Raw genomic sequence first — 26,205 nt, 5'->3', positions numbered from 1 at the left:
AATCTTCACCTTCGTACATTCAGTTCTACTGCCGAATGTCGTCATGTGTCGTGATCTACGGACTCTGCAATGTGGCTGTGTACCCAACCCTAGACCCTTATTATTATCCAAGATGCTTCGATCTAAGCCATTATGTAGGAACCATATTTTAGCCAAGCCACAAAGATCACAATCTAGACCGATTGAATGTAATAATAAGCTCATACTTTCATGCTCTTTACTTTACGGTCATATACGAACATGAACTCTTGAAACCTCCACTGCATGGTTGGTCTGAAACACAAAGGGGTATTCGTGTATTCGACAACATATCAAACAGATAAACTTCTAGAACCTTTCCGTGTTAGACATACCACAAGATTAATACAATCGGGTACATGTTCACTCGCCCCAGGTGTTCGCCTACAATGCAACATAAACTTAGCCCATCACCAAGAAACCCATTCATCCGTAGTCCACGTTACCGGGTAAAAGTGCTTGCCTGAAGTTTAAAGTGAGCAACATTAGACAAATTCAAATCGAATGTGGAGCTTCTCCCTTAGATAGGGGGGCAAGAGATAGTCAATCGTCTAGAACAGGCTAGAGTAGCCAACCACAGCTGAAAGAGGCGGTCTGCGGAATACGGGGCTGCTTGCGAAATGTCGGCGGGTAGCTGGTGCTTTAGATCGGGTACTTCACCTATATGATGCCAAGGTAGGGGGTTTGGGCGTTCGACGAAAGCAGGAGAATCGCGGTAACTGGGTGAGTGGGTTCGGGTCATTAGCTTGGGTGTGGCACCTGGGCGGCCTTTAGTGCGACGATACCCAACTTGTGCCGATTCGGATGTTGGTTGAAGCTATACGGAGTAGCTTGAGAGAGCTTGTGTCGCGGTGGCAGTGCATCTATGTCATGATCATCCCTTTCGCTCTGCCACACTCGTAAAGTCATCCGCGCCACAGCATAGTATCAATGATCATCGCAATAACATTTATATCTAGTTAGCGATTATAATTTATGAATCAAAGTTCGAACCATACTTGATCTAGGTACACTGGTCTCAGATGGGGCTGCCGACCAAGGCCAAGAGCGAGAACGAATAGCACTACAGCACAGGCCTAGAACAATACACCAAATATGAGTTATGTTGGACAGGGAAAAATGTAGACATGAACTCGGAAATTTTTTGATTTTGTTTCATTCAGGGGAATCTATGCACAGGCGAGAGATGTGCCAGGGCATCCGAAACCCTTTGCGCTTCGTCTCATGTATCAAAGTCCATTTCAGTCTAGGCAAAAATGGAGTGAAAACCCAGTAAACACCTAACAACCGCACACACCGTCCCAATTCGATAGCGAGCCCTTTAAATGTGGGTATCGTAGGCAATGGGGACGACGGTCTCGGGCTTGTTGTCAGCCTGCTTGACGAAGTGGGCCTCACGGGGGCCAACGGCCTGACGCTTCAAGTGGACGTGGACACCCTTCTCCTTGGCCTCGCGCTTCTTGATGGCGTTCTCCTTGACACGCTTGATGAAGTCCTCGCGGGAGCGGGAGTGCTGGACGTGCTCAATGCGGACGCTGATACGCTTCTCGAGGTAGCGGTTGTCGACCTTCTTGTAGAGGATGACACCGACGGCGGACTTGGTGACGTTGTAGACGACACCGGTCTTACCGTGGTAGACCTTGTGGGGCATACTGTTCAACTGTTAGATTATCGCCCTCTTTTCCGGGTTTCGCACGGCTCATGGTGTATGATCGCATTGGGCGGTCGGGTGAGAGCGCAGGAAGGAAGTTTGGAATTGTACTGACCCCTTCTGGACGGCACCGTTGACCTTGAGGTCGACAATATCACCAACACTAAAAATATCCGTCAGATTTCCATTCTTGTCGTGAATTCGAGATTCGAGGGTTTTGAGCATACCGGTAGGTCTTCAGGTAGGTAGAGAGACGGATCATACCGGCCTCCTTGAAGCCACGGGCGAAGGCATACTGTTCGTCGTTTCGTTAGCACTTATCCTCCCTGAGGCGTATCCAGTTGATCCAGGTCGTCCTCCCAGTATGAAAAAGACGCGTGTCGCAAATGGAATCAGAACGTACCCGAGTGCCGGCGCGCAGACCGTACGAGTGAGGCATGACGGCGGTGTTGTGGTTGGTGCTGGTGGTTAACTGTCGACGGGGCCTTCAACACGAAAAACTAGAGTGTCGGATAACAATTTGTGGGATTGACATGACATAATCATGTCTACTCTCGCTAAATCCACGCTACGCCACTCTTGGATTATTAAATATTTTTCTAAATTTGGGTTAGCGCAATAATCAGCCTCCGGCCAATCAAAGCCTGAGTTTTCCTTTGACTTCGAGATTTGTTGCATAAACATGCAATGCTTTTCTTCTCCTCATGCCAATGCTTCAGAAACTGCCGGATTTTTTTAATTCCTTTCTGAATTTATCTCGTCCAGTCATATAGTATTTTGTACAGTGACTGACTTACCAGACAAAAACAAAGCGCGCAGGTGGTAACGTTTGGGGGAGATACTATTGGTGTTCTTGACTACACCATCGATCTTGCTTGGCAGGTCTCAAAGGGATCTTCCAATATAATACACTTATATCCTGGATGCCTCAATTGGGGATGCAGTGTAGTGAACTGTAATGGCAACAACAATATCATCCTCACGCACCGGAATCACGATGCCAGCTATCTAGAAGCCAGCAGCCAGCAGCCAGTTCCAGAATTCAGACTCTAGCGACTCACTATGAATATCAACAACCCAAGTATTTTGGGCTCATATCGCCTTCGCCTACTTGCTATGGTGCAAGAAAGCATAATGCCAGTTTTCGATCTACCTGCAACATCAAGAAAGATCCCGAGTCACAGCGATGCATAAAATGTCCCGAATTTGACGTTCTTTGACACAAATAGCTGTAATAGTAAAACCAAGTAATCCAGACAAATATATCCAAAAAAAAGAATGCATACAAGCATCCATTCCAGGCGATTGAAGGGCCGGCTATTCCGAATGTTGCTGAAAAGAGAAGGTGGACCTGGGCATGGACCTGGAGAGGCTCAATGACATAATCAGCTGACATAATTATATTTCCCAATTAGGACTAGGGTAGGGCTCGCATCACACACACTCAAATTCTCAATTCATTTGATCCTTCGACCTCCTGTCGACAACCTCCGCCCATCTAACCGCAGCCATGGCCCCGTGAGTATATCAACGAAATTGAAGGCATCAGACCATTCTAATCGATTTCTGTGCAGTCGCGTTTCCTCCAAGACCTACAAGGTCCCCCGTCGTCGTAAGTGAAGTCCCAGCAACATGATCGATTTGAATATCTAAATGCTAACTCCATCATAGCCTTCGAGTCGGCTCGTCTGTTAGTACTCTCCGGCCACTAACCAGAAGCGTGCTTCTGGTTATGTCGTGTTCATATTCCTAACCTTTTTTTTACTAGTGATGCTGAACTCAAGACTGTCGGCGAGTACGGCCTGCGCAACAAGCGCGAGGTGTGGCGTGTCCAGCTCACCCTCTCCAAGATCCGTCGTGCTGCTCGGTATGTGCAAGGAACAATCTGCGATTATGCGAGGCTTCGAGCGATCGGGCCTAGGCGAATCGAATTTGGTGGACATAGCGCTAATTTTTCATTTTCCCCACAGTGAGCTCCTTACTCTCGATGAGAAGGACCCCAAGCGTCTCTTCGAAGGCAATGCCCTCATTCGCCGTCTTGTCCGCATCGGTGTGCTCGATGAGGCCCGCATGAAGCTCGATTACGTCCTGGCTCTCAAGGCCGACGATTTCCTCGAGCGCCGTCTCCAGACCTGCGTCTACAAGCTCGGCCTCGCCAAGTCCATCCACCACGCCCGTGTCCTGATCAAGCAGCGTCACATCCGCGTCGGCAAGCAGATCGTCAACGTTCCCTCGTTCATGGTCCGTCTCGACTCCCAGAAGCACATCGACTTCTCTCTCACCTCGCCCTTCGGTGGTGGCCGTCCCGGCCGTGTTCGCCGCAAGAAGGCCGCCGCCGCCGCTGGTGGTGAGGACGCCGAGGAGGAGGAGGAGGAATAAATTATTCCCAATATTCCCCAAAAAATGGAGTACGGTCGGGTTTCGCTTGGGGCGCCTTCATACCATGGAGGTTCAAAATGACTGCATAGCGTCTCATGTTCTACGATCATGCAATACAATGAATCTAAAACAGCCGCAAGGCTTCAATTTGGAACCCGATTTAATGATACCATTACCATACTTTCTTAACCTGGAATTATAATATCCACGGACCCATATATGCATAGTAGATCTTAAACGCCAGTCCCCACTTAATATAAGTTCAATTGTTCGTCCCTCATGTCATCGTACACAAGCCTAGGCTTGGCCTGCAGGTTGTCATGCCTGGGTCCCTACCAATTCTTTCAAGGTCTCTTCTGCCCCCCTGTACCAACGTCCCATCTCTTCGAGTCCATCACTTTCGCCCTGTTGCTTCTTGCGTTGGGCTTCACGGGCTTGCGCGATCGCATCTGACTTCCGTCGCTCGAGCACGCTGCACTCTCTCTCTACAGCCTCGGCCTCTCGAGTTTTCCGAGGCAATGTGTTATGTACAGCGGCTAGCTGGCGGTTCAATGCTGCCAGTTCCGCTTCACGTTCTGCTAACAGTGCCAAGGTCGCGGGAAGAGGAAGGTTCTGCGAGGAGGAAGTATTCGTATCGGAAGGATCCATGGTGGCCATCTGCTTTGCACGCAGCTCGGCGATGGTGGACTCGAGATTCTCGATTGAAGCAGGCAGGGTTGAGAGCTGCGTAGTTTGAAGTTCGACATTTTTGTAACCTGTCATAGCCGCGGACGCTTCAGTCAACATGTTGAAATTCCACGGTGATTGACTACTCACGGCTTGCCAAATCACGGCCCATCAGCTCCATTTCCTCAATCATAATCCGTGCGTCTTCTTTTTGTGCCTTGAGCTGGGCTTTCACGTCCGCTAGTTGCGTCTCCAGTTCCATGTTCTCATTGTGTCCGACAACCATAGGCGGGTCGCCAACAATGGCGCGCAAGAACTTTTCTTTCGTTACTTGCTCGAGATAGGAGAATCGCAGTTTGGAGAATAGTTCCTATGCGAACATCAGTATTTGCTGGTCTGGATAGCGGGCATTCGGCCTCATCGCGGACCTTGTAATGTGCAAGATCAGCCTCCAATGAGGCAGGAGTAGGATCGTCGAAATTTGACACGGAAACATCAGAGGTTCTTTTTGAAGGAGATGGGTAAGACCCCCCAACTTCGGTGGAAATTGGCTCGCTGATGCGAATAATCGCGAGTCGGTCCTTCAAATTGCCATTCTCCTCCAGCTGCTGAAGTGCTGCAAGCGCTTCAGTTGATGAGTTTGTCATATTGTAGGGCTTTATCATCGAAAATCTGCCTCTGACAAGAGAAGCCGACGAGATTTGCGAATGTAGAGAGCTTGGAGGGGCCGAGTCCACTGCGGGCATAACATTTGCGGGACAGTAAACAGCCTTATCAAAGGCGGTCAGACGACTTTGGGAAGGCGCTTTCGTCTTGACTCTTCGCCTCGTTTGGTTTTCTTTCAACTAAAGAGGATCCGGCCTTTGTTCTATTTTAATATGGCCTAGCGTATATACTTGCTCTTCTTTGAATTCCTCACTTTCCTCGGTGCACTCCTTTACACCCTCAGAGTCCTACGATCTGTGGCTCATCTGGATCATGGACGACGAGTATGTTGCACAGATCCTGGCCAAGGAGGCTAAGGAGAGTTCTATCAAGTATGCATCTCAAGGAATGAGTGCTTTCATGCCTTCAAGGTTGGTTTCTCTCATAATCTGCGGTTTGCATGATCATGAAACTGACAAGCACCTGCAGGCCGACAAGCAATGCCCCAAAACCCAATACCCGCTTCCTACGAAATCTCATCAAAGTAACAGACAGCCATAACACAGCTCTCAAGCTCAAAGAAGAAAGAGAAGCACGACAGCGTATGCGCCAGCTGAAATATCAGGCATCGGGTGCTTCAGGTGCCTTGGTTCCAACTTCGACGGACCGATCTGATGATCGAAGTAAAGTTCGAGGATCAAGAGACCACCGGAGAGGAGATCGGGAAGATCGCAATCGGTCACATCGGAAAAGAACTCGAAGTCGCTCCCCTTCGGCGGAACGAGACCGGTCGCGGAGGCATCGACGAAACGAAGAGTATGACGGAACTGGAGAGAAAGACAAATCCCGCGATGGACATCGGCGTGAACACAGGGATCACGAATCTATGAGAGATCAACGGGACGGAGATAAGGAACACACCAGGCGGCGACGTGAGCGGTCATACTCGAGGTCTCCAAGTCGTTCTCCGCGCAGGGACCGAAGTACCGACCGTCATCGCCATCGAAGACAAAAACGTCAATCTGGACATTCTGCTCGCTCCATTTCCCGTTCCCGCTCACCAGAGTCGTACAAATCTCGACGATCAAAGCGGGAAGATGCATCGCCACATGGCTCCCGCCGTTCTCGCCTTGAACCCAGCACGCGGCATAGACGACTGTCGCCGTTGGCTACTATAACTGCACGCCAAAATGAGATGGGCAACGAATCCGATCCCCTAGAAGACCTTGTGGGACCACTCCCTCCTCGACAAAACGAGCCACCTATCCGCTCGCGCGGGCGAGGTGCCTATAAACACAGTATGAGCAATATCGATGCTCATTTTGCACCCGGCTACGACCCGGATACCGATGTGCATCTAGATGAAAACAGATTAGACTCCATGGGCCAGGAATCCTCTCGTCGTCCTGTCGCGGGGCTCATGACAAAAGACGATGACTGGGACATGGCAATGGAGGCGCTGCGCGATCGTGAGCGCTGGAGGAGTAAGGGCGAGGAGAGGCTACGTACAGCAGGAATCGACGAGGCCGTCATTGATAAATGGAAGAACAACACTGCTTTTGCGGGCGTGGACGGAGAAGGCAAACCAGAGGATGTACAGTGGTCGAAGAAAGGTGAAGGACGGGAATGGGATCGCGGCAAATTCGTGGATGGCGATGGCCATATTGACATTCGGGCTGCTTGGTAGTCTTTCTTACTGGATGTTTTGATGATCGGCGTTTGAGGATTGTGCTATGGGTGATACCAAGGTGTATATTGTAACTTTCATTTTTTAGTCTGGACTTCATTCATATTTTGTGCTGTCTTGTCTATGCTATACGAAATAGCTACATATTCAATATCACATTCTTTCAATAAATCGTTGTTTCTATAATCATGGCCTTGAAATATATTTGTGGAGAGGAAAGCATGAAATTTCCAAAGTGTATTGATTAAGCCAATAATGCTTCTAAATAAGCACTCTATTTGACAGAAAACCAATAGTTAGTACTTGCTATCTTGTATACTCACTTGAAAATTGTAGTTGATATATTATCTATCGTACATCGATGTACATCGTAGTTGACCTTGACCATCTTGACCACCGAGGTCCGTTCCGCGGCTTTGTCAGAGTGCGGAAAGTCACCCGCAGACTTTGACAGATGATGATACTCCAGGTTTAGCTGACGACATTTTTGATCTGAGGATTGAATGCTTACTAGACATCTTTGCATTGATTTGCAACCGCTGATCAACTCAAGTTAATACGCCACATAACTACCTGCACGGAGTAGTCTTACACCAATCTCTTTACATACCCACTACTCTCCCCTCATTTTCTTCAATAACCCCATTCTACTCACAATGACAAACGCATTCGCATTCTCATACCCATCTCCATTAGCGGGGTACGAAAACCTCGAGCCGCTATCCGAGTAAGTGTCCCGCAACCACATTCAACTCAAGACACTTACAATCTGCCGCAGCGAGCGCGCCGAAGACGGCAAGTCAATGAAAAATCCCCAACATGGCATATTAAGCAAAGCCTACTCGGAATTCCCCGACCCTCTTTCCAAAGGCCGGGAAGGTGGCTTCGACGTCCACATCTATCATTTCCAAGTAAGTGCAGGTGCCGCCAGGCCCACCGGGACATAAAGCCAAGCCAAGTGAGAACGGAACTGACGCATCGAGCAGAACAACCCCGACCAAGCCGCATTCGCCAAAGCGCTCTGGGAACGAATTAGACGAGAATGTAAGCAGCGCACTCTTCCAGCCCAGGAACAGAACTGCATCGTCTGGCCGTCTACCGCGGGGTCGGGGTCGACTTGCTTATCTCAATTGATCTCTTGCTTATGCTTCGTAAACAGTCCCCGAACTTCGCATCTATAGGTTCTTCGACAGGCCGATTGGCCCGCACCCGGTGGCCATGTTCGAAGTGAATTTGTTCACACCTGCGCAGTTTGGAGCTTTCGTTCCTTGGCTGGTTATTAACCGCGGTCCGCTCAGTGCTCTCATTCATCCTAATACTGTGGCATCGGAGGATGAGCAAAATCACACGCAACGTGCGACTTGGCTTGGGGATCGGATTCCGTTGGATTTGAGAATTTTTAAGCTGAGGAAGGACTAGTAGAAGCAGGAGAGGCTGGATTCATGAATTGGGTTAGCAAGGTACAAATGCACTATATAGAGAAATGTCCAAGTCACTATATAGTATGGACTATTGTCTTTGATCATGGGATCAACACGCGATCGTGAGGAGCGACTAGATCTCAATTCGTGGCCGACATGTTGGTAGTATACATGGTTTCGAGTCATGTATGACGGGAAAAGCCGAATAATAATGAAGAGTAAAACAAAAAGGTAGGATTAAACAGAGTACAACGGCTGGTACAGATACGCGATGCCATTGGTAGGTCTCACCATTTTATATAGATGCATGGATATTATTATTCAGCGTGATTTGATACAAGCCCGAACATTCGTCGTGATGGCTTCGCGGGCAGGTGACATCAATTTAGAGCAATGATATTCAGCCATGGGATCTGACATGCAGATCGCACTATTATTATGACCACCTGGGCACTAAAAGACAATTTGTGACTGTTGGTACTGCATTCACGAGGCACCTGATATAAGGCTCACATTCCTGAGGGTTGCATATTGCATACTTTATGCCGGGGGATAAAAGGGAACTTTCAACAATCACACCTTATTGCAGGAGAAATACCACTTGAGTACACCTTGGGATTGTCCACGGCCTTACTGTCTTGTGCCTGAGATTGAAAAACCCGATCTGCTGCTCGGAACACTGGCATGATCCCCGTCAAGGAGATGCACTCACTTCAAGGAATAAATGTCATCGTGGAATAGCAGAAGACCTTGTGATTATGGGTTTCTATTACTTCAAATTTCGGATCTGCTTCTCGCCCCGCAGTATATCTTCGAATCCGATGCCCACGACGAGGTCATGCCGATAAACATTTAGGTTAAACATCGTTGTAAGTAAATGTATGATTGTCCTCATAAGGATCAAAAGGGCACTTGTCGCTCTCCAGTACTCGAGGATAAGCCACACAAGATGCGTCTCTTCATATCGTTAGCCCTAGTTGGTCTATCTTCAACCAAACCGGCCTGGGCATCCCTCGGCGACAGGGCTACTGATGTCCCGCCATATGTCTTTAAATATGGTAAACAAACCATGCGATACATGGTATTGATGATGATCTGAGTTTACTTATTCTGCTCCACAGCACCGTTGGTCTGGCTCCATAGCCAGGAAACATACATGCCGAGCGATATTCAACAGCAGCTCGATCACACCAGACCCAATGTCAACTGGACGGCGATCGAGGGAGTGGAATCCCCCCTGACCCTCAACAACCTCGACACTCTCAATTCAATGGGTAATACGAGCGTCTACCTAACCTCCCTAGAGGGCATCGAAGCCAACCCAGAGCCAGCTTGGTTCCGAGGGATCAGACCGGACGCCCAGGGACGAACAGTTGACGGTACATCGAGTGTTCTCATCATCGCAGACCGTGGCAACGGAACCGTTGATGCGTTCTACTTCTACTTCTATGCGTACGCACGATTGTATCTAAGTCTGCATTATACTGATCGATCCAGATTCAACAAAGGCGGTAAAGTCCTAGGCCTGGAATTCGGCGACCACATCGGAGACTGGTTAGTGTGAAGAAATGCCTGTGTAGAGTCGCTGTAGCTGACAACAAAGGGAACATAACATGATCCGCTTCGTCAACGGCACACCCGACGCAATATGGTACAGCCAGCATGCTAGCGGGCAGGCATTCACCTACGACGCCGTCGAGAAGAAGGACAAGCGGCCATATGTGTACTCTGCAGTGGGTACGCATGCAAGCTATGCAATTCCAGGGTAAGTCCAGATAAGTTTCTGTAGCCTGTTGGCGGATGTCAGTACTTATACACACAGAAAACACGACCACACCTTCCCGGGCTTCAACCTGCCTGCAGGGTTTCTGTTGGACTATACGGACCGTGGCATGCTGTGGGATCCCATGCTCAATGTATACACTTATACCTATGACGGAACAACAGCTGCGTTCCAGGCGGTGGACTCCAAAGATCCTGTGGCGTGGTTGGGGTTCAATGGGAGATGGGGTGACGACCAGCCGCCTAATGAGCCTACGCTCTTCGGTGAGGCTAAGAATGTTGCTGGTCCTAATGGTCCTAGGTTCAAGAGTTTGGATAGACAGCTGGTGTGTCCTTCTAAGCCGTGCTTTGTGCTTCCGTTCAGGACTTTCTCCGTGGATGCGGCTTAAAGTTGGGGTTGGAGCCTTAGAGGTGGGTTGTGGATATTGCAATGGCGATAAGATATGAGAATAGTTCGGTATAATGATAAGAGTGCAAAGACGCTCGGATTGAGAGCTTGGTGCTCCTGGTGATATTAGTAAAAATTAAATGCGCCGCCTCAGCTTGGTTTAAGCTCGGTTTCCTCACGACAAACGATTGAAAGAAGAGCAGAGGTAATTCGCAGTTCTAGGATCGGAGGGAATTGGTTCCTCTCCCCCTTTACTCCGTCGCGTCCTTTTACCGTTCTTCTCAAAAAGAAAGTTCCTGCACGCAATGGAAATCCACCCCACTTTTGCTCCACTCCGTTATTTCTCGAGGGGAATGCGAGTTTTTGAGAGAAGGAGGAGGGAGTACTCTGTATATACTTGCTTCAGTGAGGGACCAACGTAGTTCGAACTGTAGCACTCCGTAGATACAATGCATAAAGACTTTGACGAAATGCTCAAAGAAGGTCATGATTGTCCTGCGATGGCCCCACCCGTCACAACATGCAGGATGTCACGTGGTTGGGCTGATATCCCAAATTGCATGTTTCAGAATTTGGTCTAGCTCGTATTGTAGACGCCCAGGTTCATGGTTATTAGTTGGCGCATTGGTTTGATTAGGTGTTCGTTCTCGGCTTTTCGAGCAGGTATGAGCCGATAACTTTGGCCTAGAGACAGATGGGTTAGCTTTGGTGAGATGCTCCGGACAATGTCCAGTTTCAGCTGCGGTTGGACCGAACTGGGGAATAATCGACGAGTGCAAACCAGACAAACACGTTGAATCCGTAATATCCGATACATCAACACATCCACGCATCAACTGTTTATATGTATATCCTTAGTGGAATATCAAGTGGAGACTAATGGCCCACGTTGTATTCCACAAGAACGTGCTTTCAGTAAGGAGATAACCTACTTACATTGTATGTATGTTGTACTCCATACTCGTACAAGTGAACCCATACATCCCGTCTTTAGCTCTCCAACCAACAAAGAGAGACCAAAGCTCCCAAGTGGGGAACAGCTCTGGATGGTCTTTTTTACCCCTGAATGCTGAATGTCTGAACGTCGGATGGTCAATATCATCTCGATCTTCCCGATAGAATTAGTGTGAATTGAATTTCTCTTCTCTCCTCCCCTTTTCAAACATTACTCCAAGCGCCGCTGTTGCTGGATGCTGTGAGCAGGCTTATTTACAATTCCCCAAAAGAAAAAAAAACATCCCCAAAAAAAGAGCTTGAAGTTCGAACTCTGTTTCAAGGCCGAATTTCAATCCCATCCTTCACCCACTGGTTGGGCACTTGTATTGTGTTGATTCCACTCTCGCTTATTCCCTTTCCTTTCTCTGTTGCAGATACCTTCGTTTTTGAGAAACCCGATACATCCGCAGACCAGGTGGATTGATTCCGTCTGATTCTGTTTCAGAGCAGTTTCAAATCGCGCCATCGGATCTGACCTGCACTATAAGCGCTGTTGGACTCCGATATATCTCGTTCTATTGGTGAGTGGCAGTTCCCGAGGTTCCCCCTGACATCAGGTGGTGGGTTATGCGATATCGAGATCCCCCGATAGAGATGCCTTCAGGACTGCCTGGTAATAAGAGCAAATAATAAGAGAAAGGAAAAGAAAAGAAAAACAACCTAATCAGGAAAGAACAGACAAACGCCCATCCCAAAATGGCAACCTCCACGCGCCTGGGACCTGAAACAGACATCAACCGTCGCACCTCCCTCGGCTTCCTTCGTCGTTCTAAATCCACCGAACCCCTAGGCGACAAAGCTCGCAAGAAGATGTCTAAAACCCAAGCCATGGAAGATGAGATGCGTCGTCAGCGCGAGTCTTATGCCCCTAAAGTCCCTCCCCGCTTGCCTGATCTTTCCCCCGCCCCGCAACTGGAAACTTTTGGAGGCGAGGAACGCGATAAGGTCGCAACCCGAACACGCCAGCCTGAAGCTCCCGCGCCATCTATGGCTGCGCCAACAAACACCGTGGATCCCTATGCGCGCTCTGAGAGCATGACCCACCGTGGTCGGTACAGCTATGCTAGTAGTGCTGTCAGCACCGTCAACAGCCCCCGTCGTGTGCGCCGTCGCAAGGACCCTACCCCATACAAGTGAGTCGCGAAGAGGTGATGTCAATAACCAGACCAGCTAATAATGGAATCTGTATAGTGTGCTTGTCATCGGCGCTCGTAACTCGGGAAAAACCTCATTCCTCAACTTCCTCCGCAGTGCCCTGACCATGCCCGCACACAAGCACCCCTCACGCACTCCTGAGGAGGTCGAAGAGCTTGAGCGTCAAACCTCAGCCTGGGAAGGATTCACGTCGCAATACCTGGAAACGGAGTTTGACGGAGAACGTGTCGGACTTACCCTGTGGGACTCTGTAGGCCTGGAGCGGAACATCGCAGATCTTCAGCTGCGCGGCGTGACAGGCTTCCTGGAAAGCAAGTTTGAGGAGACCCTCGCCGAGGAGATGAAGGTTGTCCGCTCTCCCGGTATTCGTGATACCCACATTCACTGCACTTTCCTACTTCTGGATCCTGTGCGTCTTGATGAGAACATCGCCATGGCGGAGCGTGCTGCCAATGGCACGTCCAAGCCCACTGATGCACCTGTCATTGGGATTCTGGACAAGAATTTGGATATTCAGGTGTTGCGCACCGTGTTGGGCAAGACCACTGTGGTGCCGGTGATTAGCAAGGCGGATACGATTACCTCCGCTCACATGAGCTACCTCCGCAAGGCGGTCTGGAACAGCTTGAAGCAGGCCAATATCGACCCCCTTGAGATCTTGACATTGGAGGACCAGGAGGATGAATACTCGTCGTCGGAAAGTGCAGATGAAGAAGAGCCTGAGACCAAACCCGAGACTGAGAATGGAGCCAGCGAAGCCAAAGAATCCGAGGCCGCAGCCGAAAATGTCCCTGGCTCGCCGTCGCAGCGCAGCCAGAGCACTCGCCGGTCCAACGCGTCGCAGGCCACCAACCAGCACGTTCCCTTCTCGATTCTGTCTCCAGACCCTCACTCCCTGGCAGCTGGCGACAAACCCGTCGGTCGCCGATTCCCCTGGGGTTTCGCAGATCCATATGATGCCGAGCACTGTGACTTTGTCCGCTTGAAGGACTCCGTCTTTTCCGATTGGCGCTCCGAGCTGCGGGAGGCTAGTCGCGTGGTCTGGTATGAGCGCTGGAGAACCAACCGTCTCAACCGCAACGGACAGACGACGCAGTCCCAGAAGCAAAACTACGGTGGCCGTCAGGGACCCTACGATGGCCGTCGCAAGCGATAAACGGCTCCCATTTCTTCTGTTCCCATAGCTTTCTCTTCCGCACATACCCCCATTCTTCGCGGCCTGGCACCTCGCAGGGCTTCTTTTATGTCATACCTTTGCTTTCCTTTCTCTTCTGACAAAACGGTTCGAAATCCGAAACCTGTACTAGTGCTTTTCATCTATTGTTTGCACGGTAATTTGATAGTTTATCTTGAATTCCGCGTAATTCTACAGTAACCTTAACCTTCCATGAATGACCCTCCTCTTTTGCAATCTGACATGCGCATTAGTCAGATGTCTGCGGCTGAAGCGCTGGTCACGACGATCTTCAGTCCAGCTGTAAGCCAATAAGAGCCGCTAATACTTGCTACATGAGGGTGAAGAGTCACAGATTAGCTCGAGGTAAGTTGGCGCCGTCGAATGCCAGCGGCTATTAAACCTCGCTTTGTCTTTCCTTTCCTTTCCTTTCTTTTCAATTCACCTGAACAAAGAGGCTTCATATCTATAATTATAGAATGGCCTAGTGAACCTCACACAAAGAAACCCCCCAGTCCAACTCTTCTTTGTGCGACTGAAGACCTCGCAGAAGAAAATAAATAAACCCGTTGAACACACATTGCATACCAAGATCGAAATCCCAAACCAACAATGTCCCTCCAAGTGAACGACCCACGGTCGCAAACCCGATCCAAATCTCCCGCCCGCGAGCCCTCACGGTCGCGATCGCGGTCGCGCGACAACCGAATCCCCTCTCCTTCTCCCTCCCCCTCTCGCCGGTCGCGCTCACCAGCCGTCGAAATCTCCAGAGCAAAGACCTACAGCCCCGACGAAGAAGCCGAAATAGAGCGCCAATACAAGCTCATCAGCTCGCGCCGTCGCGAAAACACAGACGAGTCGCGCCCCGGCAGCTCGCACGCCCCAAGAAGCGCCCGCTACGATGTGGACCCTCGCGATGACCGCTACCAACACTCAGACGAGGAGCGCGGTTCTGCCGTCGCTTCGTCGCGGTCGCATCGACGACCCCCGTCGCCAGACCGCGTGAATCCGAATCCGAATCCGAATCAGAATCACCACGACTCCGACTCAGCAGATGATCTAGCCTACGGCGATGCGCCAGGCAACCATCCCAGCTACGCGCGCCCGAATCTATACAGCTATGCCCAGCCCACGCAGTTTGCCTCCGCGTCCGCGCCGCGACAACCAACCTACGCTACCGCGCCAGTAGACTGGGCCTCAGTGCCAGAATGCGAACGGCCTGGGTTCGTGCCGCCCTCCTCGCAGCCTGGCCCGGCTACTACTATGCCCGGCGCGTTCCCTGCAGCGTCGAATTACCCCGCTGGCTCGGGAGCTACGTCGCTGCAGTATACTAGTTTACCGGCCCAGCAGGCCCCGTATGCGCCGACGAGTGCCGCTTATGCGCCTTCGCATTATCGTACCCCCTCGAGTGAGACTGGTTATTCGCAGTCTGCTGTGGGGTATGCGAATCCGGGCGTGTACCAGTATGCGCAGCTTGATCCTAATGTGAAGTATTCTTCGAAGACGGTGCCTGTGCCGCCGCCCGCGCCGCCGGCGCCTAGGCCTATATACCCGGCTGCTACCCATGAGCAGTTTTCTAGGCCGATTCCGCAGTCGTCGCAGAATTTGTATCCGTATCAATCGCAGGCGCAGTCACAGTCGCAGGGACAGTCGCAGCCGCAGTCGCAGTCGCAGCAACAACCAGCACAGCCGTCTCGGAATAAACACGAGCCTGAGCCTCAGTTTGTGGAGATCGCGCCGAAGAGTCGGTCCAGTGCTCGTCCACACAGTAACTCTGCGTCCTCGTCGAATAATCTCGCTGTTGGAAGAGCTAGTGCTGCTAATTCGGCTCATCCCCCGGGTAGTCCGCTGCTGGAGCCGTATCATGGCACCTACCAGTCCATCTCACCGATGCCATCCGCGATCATCATTCCCTCCATCCGCGATGATGACATCTCAGACCTTGAACCACTCGACGGAAACTCGGCATCGGACTCAAGCAGGCGCAACAAACACATTCGCTCGCGCTCATCTGTCCGTGTCAGCGAGAAAGATTCCCGCTCCCGCGGCAACAAAGACAAAGACAAAGAGCGCAGCTCCTCACGCGACAACCGCAAGGACGACAAACGCCTCACCCACCCAAAAACCAGCCACGGCCGCCACGACTCAGGCTCCTCCACCCGCAGCACCGACGCTCGAGTCCTCGTCTCCCCAACAACCGGCCGGAAACGCGTCTCCTTCTACGACGCCGGCCCCGACGCCGCCGCCCTGCAAGCCGCCCTCAGCCACACACGCAACATCGACAGCAGACCCATGATCCAAATCCTGCCCCGGCTAACAAGCGACGAAATCATCCTTCTGCGCCACGAATACAAAAACCGCGTCCGCCTACAAGGAAAAGGAATCAACATCGCCAAACACCTCCGCCTCAAACTCGGCAGTTCCTCCTTCGGCAAAGTCTGCTACGCGACCGCCCTCGGCCGCTGGGAATCAGAAGCCTACTGGGCGAACTGCTACTACCAAGCCGGGACATCCCGCCGCGAACTCCTAATCGAGTCCCTGATGGGCCGGACGAACGCCGCAATCCGCGAAATCAAACACTCCTTTCGCGACAGCCGCTACGACAACAGTCTCGAGCGCTGCATGCGCTCCGAGCTGCGCGCGGACAAGTTCCGCATGGCGATTCTGCTCGCGCTCGAGGGCCAGCGCCAGGATGATCGCGACCCGCTGGATAGACGGCTCGTTCGCGCTGACGTGCAGGATTTGCATCGTGCGATTGTCCGCGAGGGCGGCGAGACCGCTATGATTCATATTATTGTTTTGAGGAGTGATTCGCATCTGCGCGAGGTGCTGCGCTCGTATGAGGATATCTACCGGCATAATTTTGCGAAGGCTATGATTGCGAAGTCGCGGAATTTGGTGGTACGTACTTAATTAATACTTGCCCCTCCAGTCAATACGACTTCTGAATCCTTACTAACATACACACCAGGGCGAAACCCTAGCCCACATCCTCAACGGCGCAATTAACAGACCAATGCGCGACGCCCTCCTCCTCCACCAGGCCCTGCGCGAATCCCGTACCGGCCGCGAGCGCTCAGAGCTCCTGATTTCCCGTCTCGTGCGGCTGCATTGGGAGCCTAGGCATCTCGATCTCGTTAAGAATGAGTACAGGCGCCGATACCATGAGCGTCTGGAGGAGGCTATTGCCGAGGAGATTCTGTCGCTGAATGGGGGGCAGGATTGGGGGGAGTTTTGTATTGAGTTGGCGCGGAATGCTTGATTGTGCTTTTCGGATCCTGCTGAAGGCGTGTGTTTTTTTTACTTTGTACCTGGTTGCTTGGTTATTGCGTGTATGCTCTCTATATCCTTGGCTTTGGTTGTGTATATTTACTTTTGATTGTCTGCTCTAATATTAACGTGCATTGCGTGTACAACATAGCTGCTTCTTACCTAGGTAAGTAGGGCTGCCCGATGGATATGCTTAGTAACAATGCGAGCACGTGGTGTGCTCAATGGAAATGGCTACAACTATGTGTAGTTCTCCACGCTATTATTGTAAAAGTAGGCCTCAAAACGGTTGCCATTGCAGGGTCGTTTTTCTAGCAATTATGGTGAGTGGTAGGTATTTTATGCATTTGGGCATTCGCTCTTTCCTATGCAGTTTTACAGACCTCTCTTTGGCAGTCTCTTACCCGCCTTACATGTTTCCTGTTGTGTTGGCAGCTTCTTTATCTGACCTGCAGAGACGCAGTTTGGCGGTCTCTGTCTTTGCTCATCTTGCAGAAGATGCTTCTCCTAGATTCTAGAGGAAGAGATCTTTGTGTCTTTGTCCACATGAAGCTATTTAGAGAAGCTTCATGGCAGTGGCTAGATCATCATCCTCCATCTATTCTCTTCTTCTTCTTCTTCTTCTTCTTGGTGACCCAGATTATATCAGTACATCAGGTTATAAAGCCCTTTATTTTGCTATAATCTTAGCAGTTTACCCTGGAGCTAGCCTTCCAATTCTTTGCACAGCCATCTAACTTCTCTTTTCTCTGGCTAGAATCTCAGAGAGGCTAGATGGGCGTGCAAAGAGCTGGAAGGCTAGCTCCAGGGTAAACTACTAAGATATAGCAAAATAAAGGGCCTCATAACCTGATGTACGTAGTTAGGTAGTTATACAATCTGGGTGACTAAGAAGAGGAGGTGATCAACCAATGTGCAACTGTGTAGGATAATGCTCATCGCCCATCTCATATATGTTTCCTAGTAAATTTCTCTTATACAGAAGCATATTAAATAGACGTGCTATATGCTATACAAGCAATTTAGTGGGATGGTGGATTCTTGATCGGCAGGAGTATCAAACCCTATAGGGGGAACTCCACATGCCACAACAAACCCGCGAGTTCGCTTATAATAGACCATTACTCCGGAAGATTGGAGGTTGAGGACATTGCCTTTTGCCTAGAAGCCCTTGGACTTGCAGAGCACGATCCCACTCTGTTGTTCTTACGTAAATAATCATCAATGCAAGATCACGGGGTGTAATAAAACCCTTCGAGCGATGGCACAGTAGCAAGGCCGGTCTTAGGCTAGAATCTGATATACGAAGTATTTCACCGGAGGACGAAAAGGAAGATAATATCCGGAGGCCACCGAAAGCGTAGTTCTATTAAATTGCAAGGTTTATGTTCTTGCCTTGGAAAATGTATGTCGCCAACCGAATATGCCGACATATGCAGCAAGGAGGTTCAATAGGAAGTGGATCGTGAACTCCAAACTAAATATTTTGTACTACCTTGAGCACGCGACCTCGGCCCATGTACTCTGTATTCATACAAGGTTCATGCAACACAAGAGTCTAGGTCTGATAGAAATTTGAAGTCATTTTTGTCTCCGATCGGACTGCCGCTGCCAAAGCTGACACGCAGAGACACGCAGACTCTGCAAGGGGAACCCATCTGATTTGAGAACAAAAACCATGATCATTCTCTGCAGCTTCCCGAATTCTTCCGTCCTTCAGATACCGTGGCTATTCAAATATCTTCATTCCGTACTCTCATGGGCTGAATGCCACGCTGCTGATCGCCATTTCCCCGCAGATTTATCGGATATTACATGCATGAAAAGGCCAACGATCTGTCCGCATGATACTATCACGAAGGACATCAACTTGGCAATTCGCTTGACTCGTGCCTCATTATTTGTCCTGGGCCTATCGGCGATGCCCTCAAACCTCCGTTTCTTTCCCAGCTGCAGCCCTTTTTCTCACCACAGTCTTCTTCTCCACACCTTTATTTGCGCCATGCCGCTATGTAGTCTGTCACCTGCAAGGCGCGCACCGAACTAGAAGTCGGGATTACTCCGATGCGCTTGTTTACTGGGCCACTCGATTTGTCGATCCGCATAGACCGCTGCTTGTCTTCCATGCGACGTGAAGGTATGCCGTTACTTCCGGAAGATGCTAGACCGCGTTTTTGGGATTTGACTTTGAATTGAGCCATTTCCACCACCATTTCACGGCCACTCCACTTGAATACCCCTGTCCTGATCCCCCCTAACGTCACTTTGTCCCTCTAGCATGAATCTTCTTCCACTCGGGCCTTGAGAGAGGTCAGCAGATTAGAGCCCTTCGGATTTATTGAGACAAATATACCAAGCCGCTTTGATATTCCTCCGTAGAGAGCACATTCTGGCATGCGGGTCTCGGACGGGCCTTTGACTTCCCCCCTCTCTTCGTAGATAGAGGCCGACTATAAAAATGTCACTAGCATTCCTCTTCAGTAAACATAAGCCGATCCCTTTCTTCAGCCCCACCAGAGTGCTATGCAGTCAAGCTCCCTAGAGCTCATTTCCCTTTCCTGCAAATAAATAACAGAGCAATCTTGCCCTTGTTTGGACTTTGTGTATCCCATCTTCCATCAAACTCTGTCATCATGCAGCTGTATCGCCTCAGTCTGCTGGTTGCTTCCTTTGTGTCTTCTATTGGAGCACAATCGACCTTCTCTCCTGCCCGTCCCCCGGCTATACCTCTCGCTGTTAGGTCACCGTACCTAAGCACTTGGCTTGATGTAGGGAGTGATGGTGGTAACGGTGGGTACTTGGCTGGTCAATGGCCTGTATTTTGGCAGTAAGTTGATCAATATCCTCCTTTGAACTATATGTGAATTTTATACTAATGATATACAGGAATCAGGTCACCGGGTGGACAGGTATGATCCGCGTCGATGGCAATACCTATACTTGGATGGGCCTTCCTGGGTCGAAAACCGTCAATCAGACCGCGTTTGAGTATACTTCGACTAAAAGCATCTTCACTATGAACGTGGAGAATAAGCTTGAAATGAACATTACTTTCTTGTCGCCTGTTACACCCACCGACTTCAAGCGCCAGTCCCTCGTTTTCTCGTATATTAATGTCGAGGTCTCTTCTCTTGATGGCCAGGCGCATGATGTACAGGTCTACGCGGACATCTCTGCTGGTTAGTGCTCTGGTCTCTTTTCTGACATACAGCGGCTGACGACATGTTAGAATGGGTATCGGGTGACCGAAATGCCATCGCAGAATGGGAGTATGGGACCACTGACGGTGTGGCTTACCACAAGGTATACCGACAGACTCAACTGGCCTTTTCTGAAAACAACGAGCAGGGCGAATGGGGTAACTGGTACTGGGCCACCGACGACTCGAAAGACATGACCCACCAGTCTGGTGCGGATACCGACGTCCGGGGCCAGTTCGCCAGCAATGGAAAACTCACCAATGGCGTCGACACTAACTTCCGAGCTATCTCCTCCACCTGGCCCGTATTCGGGTTCTCATCCGATCTGGGCTCGGTCGATTCTTCGCCCGTTAGCACGCTCTTCTCACTCGGTCTGACACAAGACGAAGCTATTCAGTACGAAGGCGCTTCGCAGTATGCCCCGGTACCGTCCTTGTGGAAGAGTTATTTCGATACAGAGTTGGCCGCGCTTTCGTTCTTCCACCACGATCATGCGGAATCGAGCAACCTCGCAAGCTCTTTCGATAGTAGGGTGGCCCAGGATTCAATTGAAACAGCTGGTCAGGACTATCTCACTATTACTTCGCTCGCGGTTCGGCAGGCATTCGCTGCTACCCAGCTTTGTGGTACACAAGACAAACAGTATCTGTTCCTTAAGGAAATCTCTTCCGATGGCAACATGAACACTGTGGATGTTATCTTCCCAGCCTATCCGATTTTCCTGTACACTAACCCCGAACTCCTGAAACTCGTGCTCACCCCTCTGTTTGAGAACCAGGAGGCTGGAAAGTATCCCAACAACTATTCCATGCACGACCTAGGCTCGGCTTATCCGAACGCCACGGGCCACCCCAATGGCAACGACGAGAAAATGCCTTTGGAGGAGTGCGGAGATATGCTCATCATGTCTTTGGCTTATGCGCAGAAGTCGGGTGACTCCGACTTTTTGAATAACCACTACACTCTGCTCAAGCAGTGGACCAGTTATTTAGTCGAGGACTCACTTTATCCTGCGAACCAGATCTCTACGGACGACTTTGCTGGCTCTCTAGCGTGAGTAAGCCCTTCCTTCTCTGAAATTCAAAACTAACGGGCATAATTAGCAACCAAACCAACCTCGCACTCAAGGGCATGATCGGTATTCAGGCCATGGCAGTCATTGCCAACCAGACTGGCCACACCGCCGACGCTGCTAATTTCTCGAGCATTGCCAGAGACTACATCACTCAGTGGCAGGACCTGGCTATTGCCAAGGATGCCAATCCTCCCCATACCACCTTGTCGTACGGCGACAACGCTAGCCATGGTAGGCTCCAGCGCTATTCCAGTCTATTAAGCCTTGCTTACCATTCCTGCAGGTCTGCTCTACAATATCTTCGCTGATGCCCAGCTGGGCCTGGACTTTGTTCCACAGTCCGTCTATCAGATGCAGAGCGACTTCTACCCGACTGTTGAAAATAAGTACGGTGTGCCTCTGGATACCCGCCACACATACACAAAAGGTAAAAGCCTCAACTTCTCATACATTGGAAAAGTACTCACAATTCGATAGGTGACTGGGAATGCTTTGCGGCAGCAGTCAGTTCAGTCGATACTCGGTCTATGTTTATCAAGGATCTCGCGACCTGGATCAATGAGACACCGACCAACCGAGCCCTGACTGATCTGTACGACACTATCTCAGGAAAGTAAGTCAACCAGCTCTCAAGCCTGTAATACTCCTTGCTGATGAAACCTAGTTATCCCGGAATTACTTTCATCGCTCGCCCCGTTATCGGTGGTTCCTTCGCTCCTATCCTCGTCCGCTAGCGGACCCCTTCGCTTCTTGTTGATTTATTTCACTTATAATGCCTTCGGGTCTTTTCCCCGTCGGTCGCCTTTTTCTTCTCTCGCAAAGACTTTCGCTTAAAGACCTGGCCCAGTATAGCTGCCACCAGTCGTGGTGGAAGACGTGCCAGATACCTTCCGTTCGCTTCGTTGACTCCACACTTGATAATGTCTTTTTCTTGCTTATACCCATCCATTGCCTTGCTTTTTGGCATGGGCTGTGCGAGTTTTGTTGAAATCCTCGCATATACATACTATATTTGAGTATTTGATGGATATACATGAATCTGTGACTTCCACACCCTCTCCAGTCATCTGGAGATAGGTTCAGATGCTCTAACATTGGGAAATATCAATTATATAACAAATCCGTGCTGCGGTATCCCATACACCGAAGTATAAGGTGATCATATCAACATTCAATAGTTATGACTATATGTTTATATCCCTTCAAAAATGTGAGGTATATACCAGACCTTCATATCTACGTGTCAAAGTTTCTGACAATGGAGAAGTATGTTCACTCGGATTTTCCATCCCAAGCATCAAAAGACCGAATCAGATCTAATATAAATTAGCAAACTTCCCAAATGGAACAACGAACGAAAAAAAATAACATACCGTAGTAAAGCATGATGCCTTCAAGATGCACATCCAAGCGAATCCGCTCATCCACAGTATGAATATTCAGCGCTCCGCCAGCCCGCGACGGACTCCAGCGGTAGATATTCTCCGACAAAGACCAGTAGAAGCGCGTGTCAGTATTTCCGGTCATGACATCTCCCGAGACAACAACCGTCGGCTTAGAACCAGACGCAGATTTGGCAAGTGGGTTCGGGTGCGACTCAAAAACACTACGTGCCACTCCGGCAAAGTGCGCCCACACCTTCGATGTAAGCGGATCAGTTGGGGAGATCGGAGCCGGGGAAAGAGGAACACTAAGAGGGGACAGCTTGAGAGTACGGTCGCTCGCATCTCCTTCCGTAGACTCCGCCACACCGGGGAAGACAACATGCAGAGTAAGGTTGTGAGATTCCGCAATAGGGCTGATAAGTCGGATAGCGCGCTCACGTAGCTCATCGGGCGTCTGGTGTAGTGCCACGCGGTAGTTGACAACCGCGGAGATCTTCTCTGGCAGCGCGTTTGTCTTGACACCTCCGTGGATCAGGTCTGCGGCCTGTGATGTCTGCATTGTGTACCGGACTGCGGGCCCGCGGGAGCTGGCAACGGCCTCGCCGAGAGCGGCAGGATCATGTGCTGCCAGCTTCTCGGATAGCCAGGGCTCAACGTGGTCGGGTGAGTATCGTGCCTGGCACTCCAGCATCCCGTAGGCGGGGTGGTCGGTATCCAGCCAGGCGGGGAACAGCTCCTTCCGCTCGAGCTCGTACAAAATCTCCGCCATGATACCGATGCCGGTGTGCGCGGGCGGGATCGAGCTGTGGCCGCCAGGCACGGCAATGTTGATAATGAGGTCGAGACTGCCCTTCTCGCCGACAGCCGGGAGAGCATACAAGATCTCGCCGTTAGGGTCGGAATCATCGCCCAGGCTCTGCAGTCCCATTCCACCCTCGTCAAGGATAAATTCGAAAGAGTCTTTGCCGTACTTTTTCTCTAGAGCTGCTGAGATTGCTCCGGCACCTAGGAAGCCGTGTGATTCCTCGTCATACCCAAAGGCAAATAGCACCGTGCGCTTTGGCTTCCAGTCCTGGGAGAGCAGATCTTCGACTACAGACAATAGCCCGATAAGGACGTTTTTGCAGTCGCTTGAGCCGCGGCCCCAGATCCATTCGCCATCAAAGACACCTTCGAAGGGCGGGTGAGTCCAGTCTGATGGGTCGTCGATTGGGACAACGTCTTGGTGGGCCATGAAGAGTAACGGCTTGCGTGAAGTGTCAGCACCCTCGAAGGTGAAGACTAGACCGAGCCGGTTAATGTGCTCAACCTTGCCCCGGCCGTGTCTGTGATTGATTTAGTTCGCAGTCATGGCGGGTCATGCTCAACAATTGGTCAATTTCTTACACTAGAGGGAACAGCTCCTCCAGCAGCGCTTGGAACTTGACTACAGGCTCGAATGCCTTATCGTATGGGTCTTCCATATAATCACCCACAGTAGTTGGGATCTGGACCGCGCGCGAGAGCCGCTTTGCCTGGCGGGCACGGAAGGCATCATCGGTGAGGAAGATCTGCGACGAGTGCAGGCCATCATCAGGGAGGCTGACCTTGGGCGGCTGTGGGCAGGTTTCCCGTGTAGATGGGTCTGATAGCAGGTTATAATGATCCGACAGATCGTTGTCGGAGAAGAGATGCTGCTGTGTGGGGATATTGAGAGCTAGCGATGGCACTGCGGCCAGGCCGAGGAGAGCGAGGGTTTTCATGGTCGGACTAAGTTGTAGCAATACTTCCGAGTCAAAATATTTATAAGTCTTGGAAATTGACGTGAAGGGATTCACAATAGCCCAGAAAGGGCACGTCAAAAGCACGTCAAGGCCTATCTTATCTTCTTGCTATCTTCCCCTCTCCCGAGGTCGGCTGGCGGCCGTTGCCGATGTGAATTGCCCTATTAGGGTAGCTGTTTTGCCGAGAGTTGGGGTAAGTGTGCTGTATAGTTACATGTTGATCATTTTGGGACAGTTCAACTTTAATTCTCCATGTTCAAGTGTATTGAAGTTAGGAAATGTCTCAGCCCAGCTCAAGGTTCCGTCCGTGTAATAGATCGGAGCTAGTATTCAGCTAAGGTAAAGAAAGCCTTAATGTCTCAGCCATGAATAATTGTCAACGGTATCGTATAATGTCAGTTGATGTACCGCGAAGCTTAATCGCTATGCGATGGAGATGTTTCCTGTCGGATTTCATTATCAACTGGAATTATTGGCAGATCCCTGCACCTAGCCTTACTTAGTTTATTAGCTCGTATTTCAATCCGAACCGTCGACTATATTGATATAGGCATTGATAGGTATGCGGAATACGGAGTACGGACGGAGTACCCGTGGACAATATATAGCTCAGCTCACCGGCATTTGACGGGAAGATTCCAGCGGGTACAACGTACAAATATCGCAATACGAACGATTAAAATAACCAAATAATCATTATTGCCTCCCCCTGTGGAGGTTCCGTATCCCTGGGTCAAAAAGGGTGCCCGAATATTGGGCCGCGAGGTCGAATTGAGATGTCTTAGATAAGGAAAAGTGCCTGATAAACGAGGCATCCCACATTGCGGAAGGTTCGGGTCAACCATGGATCCAAAATCATTTTGATACTCAATTTCGATGTCCAGTTTCCCAACTAGGTTATGCCAGACAAATCAATGACTGTCCTGATATCTTGCAGAATATGGAGAGGATTTGGAATATCTAGGATACCAGAATACTATAAAAAGGAGAAAAGGAGAAACAAGGGGTCACCGGCGATGACCAGCGATGACCAGCAATGCCAGATTCCTCACAAATGCAACACCCTAAACCCACTCTACCTATGCTCGATCAAGGCAAGCGCCAAACCAGAAACACGCGAACTCCTTCTCAAGTTCATCCCATTTGACTCAGGAGGAGCCGTCCGCCGTCATTGGTCGCTCAAAAGGGAAACGAGACGCCACACCTGGGGATGCCGATCGGCGATCGTCCGCTCGCAAGCCAATGAACCTTATGAAGCCCCATTGCGGGTTCAATAGAACATGTCGCTTAGTGTTTCAGAATAATCCTTCGCCTCTTTTAGTCGATCGATTGGACATCGATGTCGTCAGTCCCAGCCTTACTCCACAGAAAAACACTCGTAAAAATGGAACCGACGGGTGTCAAACAAACGGCCGCCTTAAAGATGCTTGATGGGACCCTTTTTTTCCTCCCTGGCACCCGAAACAACTCTCTCTTTTGCGTATACTTTCCTTCATTTCTCAAAACAACTATTCGCTCTTTAATTCGTTGATCGAATACCTCGCCTACCA

General features: G+C 50.2%; 11 protein-coding genes across 11 annotated transcripts; 8 read left to right on the top strand and 3 right to left on the bottom strand.

Annotated features, from left to right (window-relative positions):
- Positions 1-1,339: 1,339 nt before the first annotated feature.
- N7518_002984 (60S ribosomal protein eL21) lies at positions 1,340-2,108 on the bottom strand (the record flags this gene model as incomplete). Its single annotated transcript, XM_057183911.1, has 4 exons — positions 1,340-1,670; positions 1,785-1,832; positions 1,897-1,964; positions 2,073-2,108. 4 exons carry the CDS (start codon positions 2,106-2,108, stop codon positions 1,340-1,342), a joined length of 483 nt encoding a protein of 160 aa, XP_057045361.1.
- A 1,071-nt stretch (positions 2,109-3,179) lies between these two features.
- On the top strand, positions 3,180-4,048 carry N7518_002983 (40S ribosomal protein uS4; the record flags this gene model as incomplete). The annotated part of the gene is made up of 5 exons (XM_057183910.1): positions 3,180-3,187; positions 3,244-3,281; positions 3,341-3,359; positions 3,438-3,536; positions 3,640-4,048. 5 exons carry the CDS (start codon positions 3,180-3,182, stop codon positions 4,046-4,048), a joined length of 573 nt encoding a protein of 190 aa, XP_057045360.1.
- Positions 4,049-4,366: 318 nt separating this feature from the next.
- N7518_002982 (uncharacterized protein) lies at positions 4,367-5,361 on the bottom strand (the record flags this gene model as incomplete). The annotated part of the gene is made up of 3 exons (XM_057183909.1): positions 4,367-4,803; positions 4,865-5,084; positions 5,143-5,361. 3 exons carry the CDS (start codon positions 5,359-5,361, stop codon positions 4,367-4,369), a joined length of 876 nt encoding a protein of 291 aa, XP_057045359.1.
- Positions 5,362-5,692: 331 nt separating this feature from the next.
- On the top strand, positions 5,693-7,046 carry N7518_002981 (uncharacterized protein; the record flags this gene model as incomplete). The annotated part of the gene is made up of 2 exons (XM_057183908.1): positions 5,693-5,790; positions 5,849-7,046. 2 exons carry the CDS (start codon positions 5,693-5,695, stop codon positions 7,044-7,046), a joined length of 1,296 nt encoding a protein of 431 aa, XP_057045358.1.
- Positions 7,047-7,702: 656 nt separating this feature from the next.
- N7518_002980 (DOPA 4,5-dioxygenase family protein) lies at positions 7,703-8,465 on the top strand (the record flags this gene model as incomplete). The annotated part of the gene is made up of 4 exons (XM_057183907.1): positions 7,703-7,773; positions 7,825-7,957; positions 8,033-8,090; positions 8,206-8,465. The coding sequence occupies 4 exons, from the start codon at positions 7,703-7,705 to the stop codon at positions 8,463-8,465; spliced, it is 522 nt and encodes a 173-aa protein (XP_057045357.1).
- A 951-nt stretch (positions 8,466-9,416) lies between these two features.
- N7518_002979 (uncharacterized protein) lies at positions 9,417-10,638 on the top strand (the record flags this gene model as incomplete). Its single annotated transcript, XM_057183906.1, has 5 exons — positions 9,417-9,525; positions 9,589-9,919; positions 9,965-10,021; positions 10,071-10,232; positions 10,290-10,638. The coding sequence occupies 5 exons, from the start codon at positions 9,417-9,419 to the stop codon at positions 10,636-10,638; spliced, it is 1,008 nt and encodes a 335-aa protein (XP_057045356.1).
- Positions 10,639-12,329: 1,691 nt separating this feature from the next.
- aspE (septin) lies at positions 12,330-13,944 on the top strand (the record flags this gene model as incomplete). The annotated part of the gene is made up of 2 exons (XM_057183905.1): positions 12,330-12,766; positions 12,825-13,944. 2 exons carry the CDS (start codon positions 12,330-12,332, stop codon positions 13,942-13,944), a joined length of 1,557 nt encoding a protein of 518 aa, XP_057045355.1.
- Positions 13,945-14,574: 630 nt separating this feature from the next.
- anxc4 (annexin ANXC4) lies at positions 14,575-17,224 on the top strand (the record flags this gene model as incomplete). Its single annotated transcript, XM_057183904.1, has 2 exons — positions 14,575-16,863; positions 16,934-17,224. 2 exons carry the CDS (start codon positions 14,575-14,577, stop codon positions 17,222-17,224), a joined length of 2,580 nt encoding a protein of 859 aa, XP_057045354.1.
- A 2,641-nt stretch (positions 17,225-19,865) lies between these two features.
- Positions 19,866-22,241, top strand: gta1 (glutaminase GtaA; the record flags this gene model as incomplete). Its single annotated transcript, XM_057183903.1, has 7 exons — positions 19,866-20,059; positions 20,119-20,411; positions 20,462-21,485; positions 21,536-21,738; positions 21,791-21,934; positions 21,985-22,120; positions 22,172-22,241. 7 exons carry the CDS (start codon positions 19,866-19,868, stop codon positions 22,239-22,241), a joined length of 2,064 nt encoding a protein of 687 aa, XP_057045353.1.
- Positions 22,242-22,779: 538 nt separating this feature from the next.
- cps1 (Gly-Xaa carboxypeptidase) lies at positions 22,780-24,634 on the bottom strand (the record flags this gene model as incomplete). Its single annotated transcript, XM_057183902.1, has 3 exons — positions 22,780-22,823; positions 22,881-24,217; positions 24,279-24,634. 3 exons carry the CDS (start codon positions 24,632-24,634, stop codon positions 22,780-22,782), a joined length of 1,737 nt encoding a protein of 578 aa, XP_057045352.1.
- A 1,037-nt stretch (positions 24,635-25,671) lies between these two features.
- On the top strand, positions 25,672-25,932 carry N7518_002974 (uncharacterized protein; the record flags this gene model as incomplete). Its single annotated transcript, XM_057183901.1, has 1 exon — positions 25,672-25,932. The coding sequence occupies one exon, from the start codon at positions 25,672-25,674 to the stop codon at positions 25,930-25,932; it is 261 nt and encodes an 86-aa protein (XP_057045351.1).
- Between the last annotated feature and the right edge of the window lie 273 nt (positions 25,933-26,205).

The sequence above is a fragment of the Penicillium psychrosexuale genome (assembly GCF_028828465.1).
Source record: "Penicillium psychrosexuale strain IBT 29551 chromosome Unknown utg000002l, whole genome shotgun sequence".
NCBI lineage: Eukaryota > Fungi > Ascomycota > Eurotiomycetes > Eurotiales > Aspergillaceae > Penicillium > Penicillium psychrosexuale.
The sequence above is the reverse complement of the archived record's forward strand: the minus strand, read 5'-3'. Positions and strand labels throughout refer to the sequence as shown.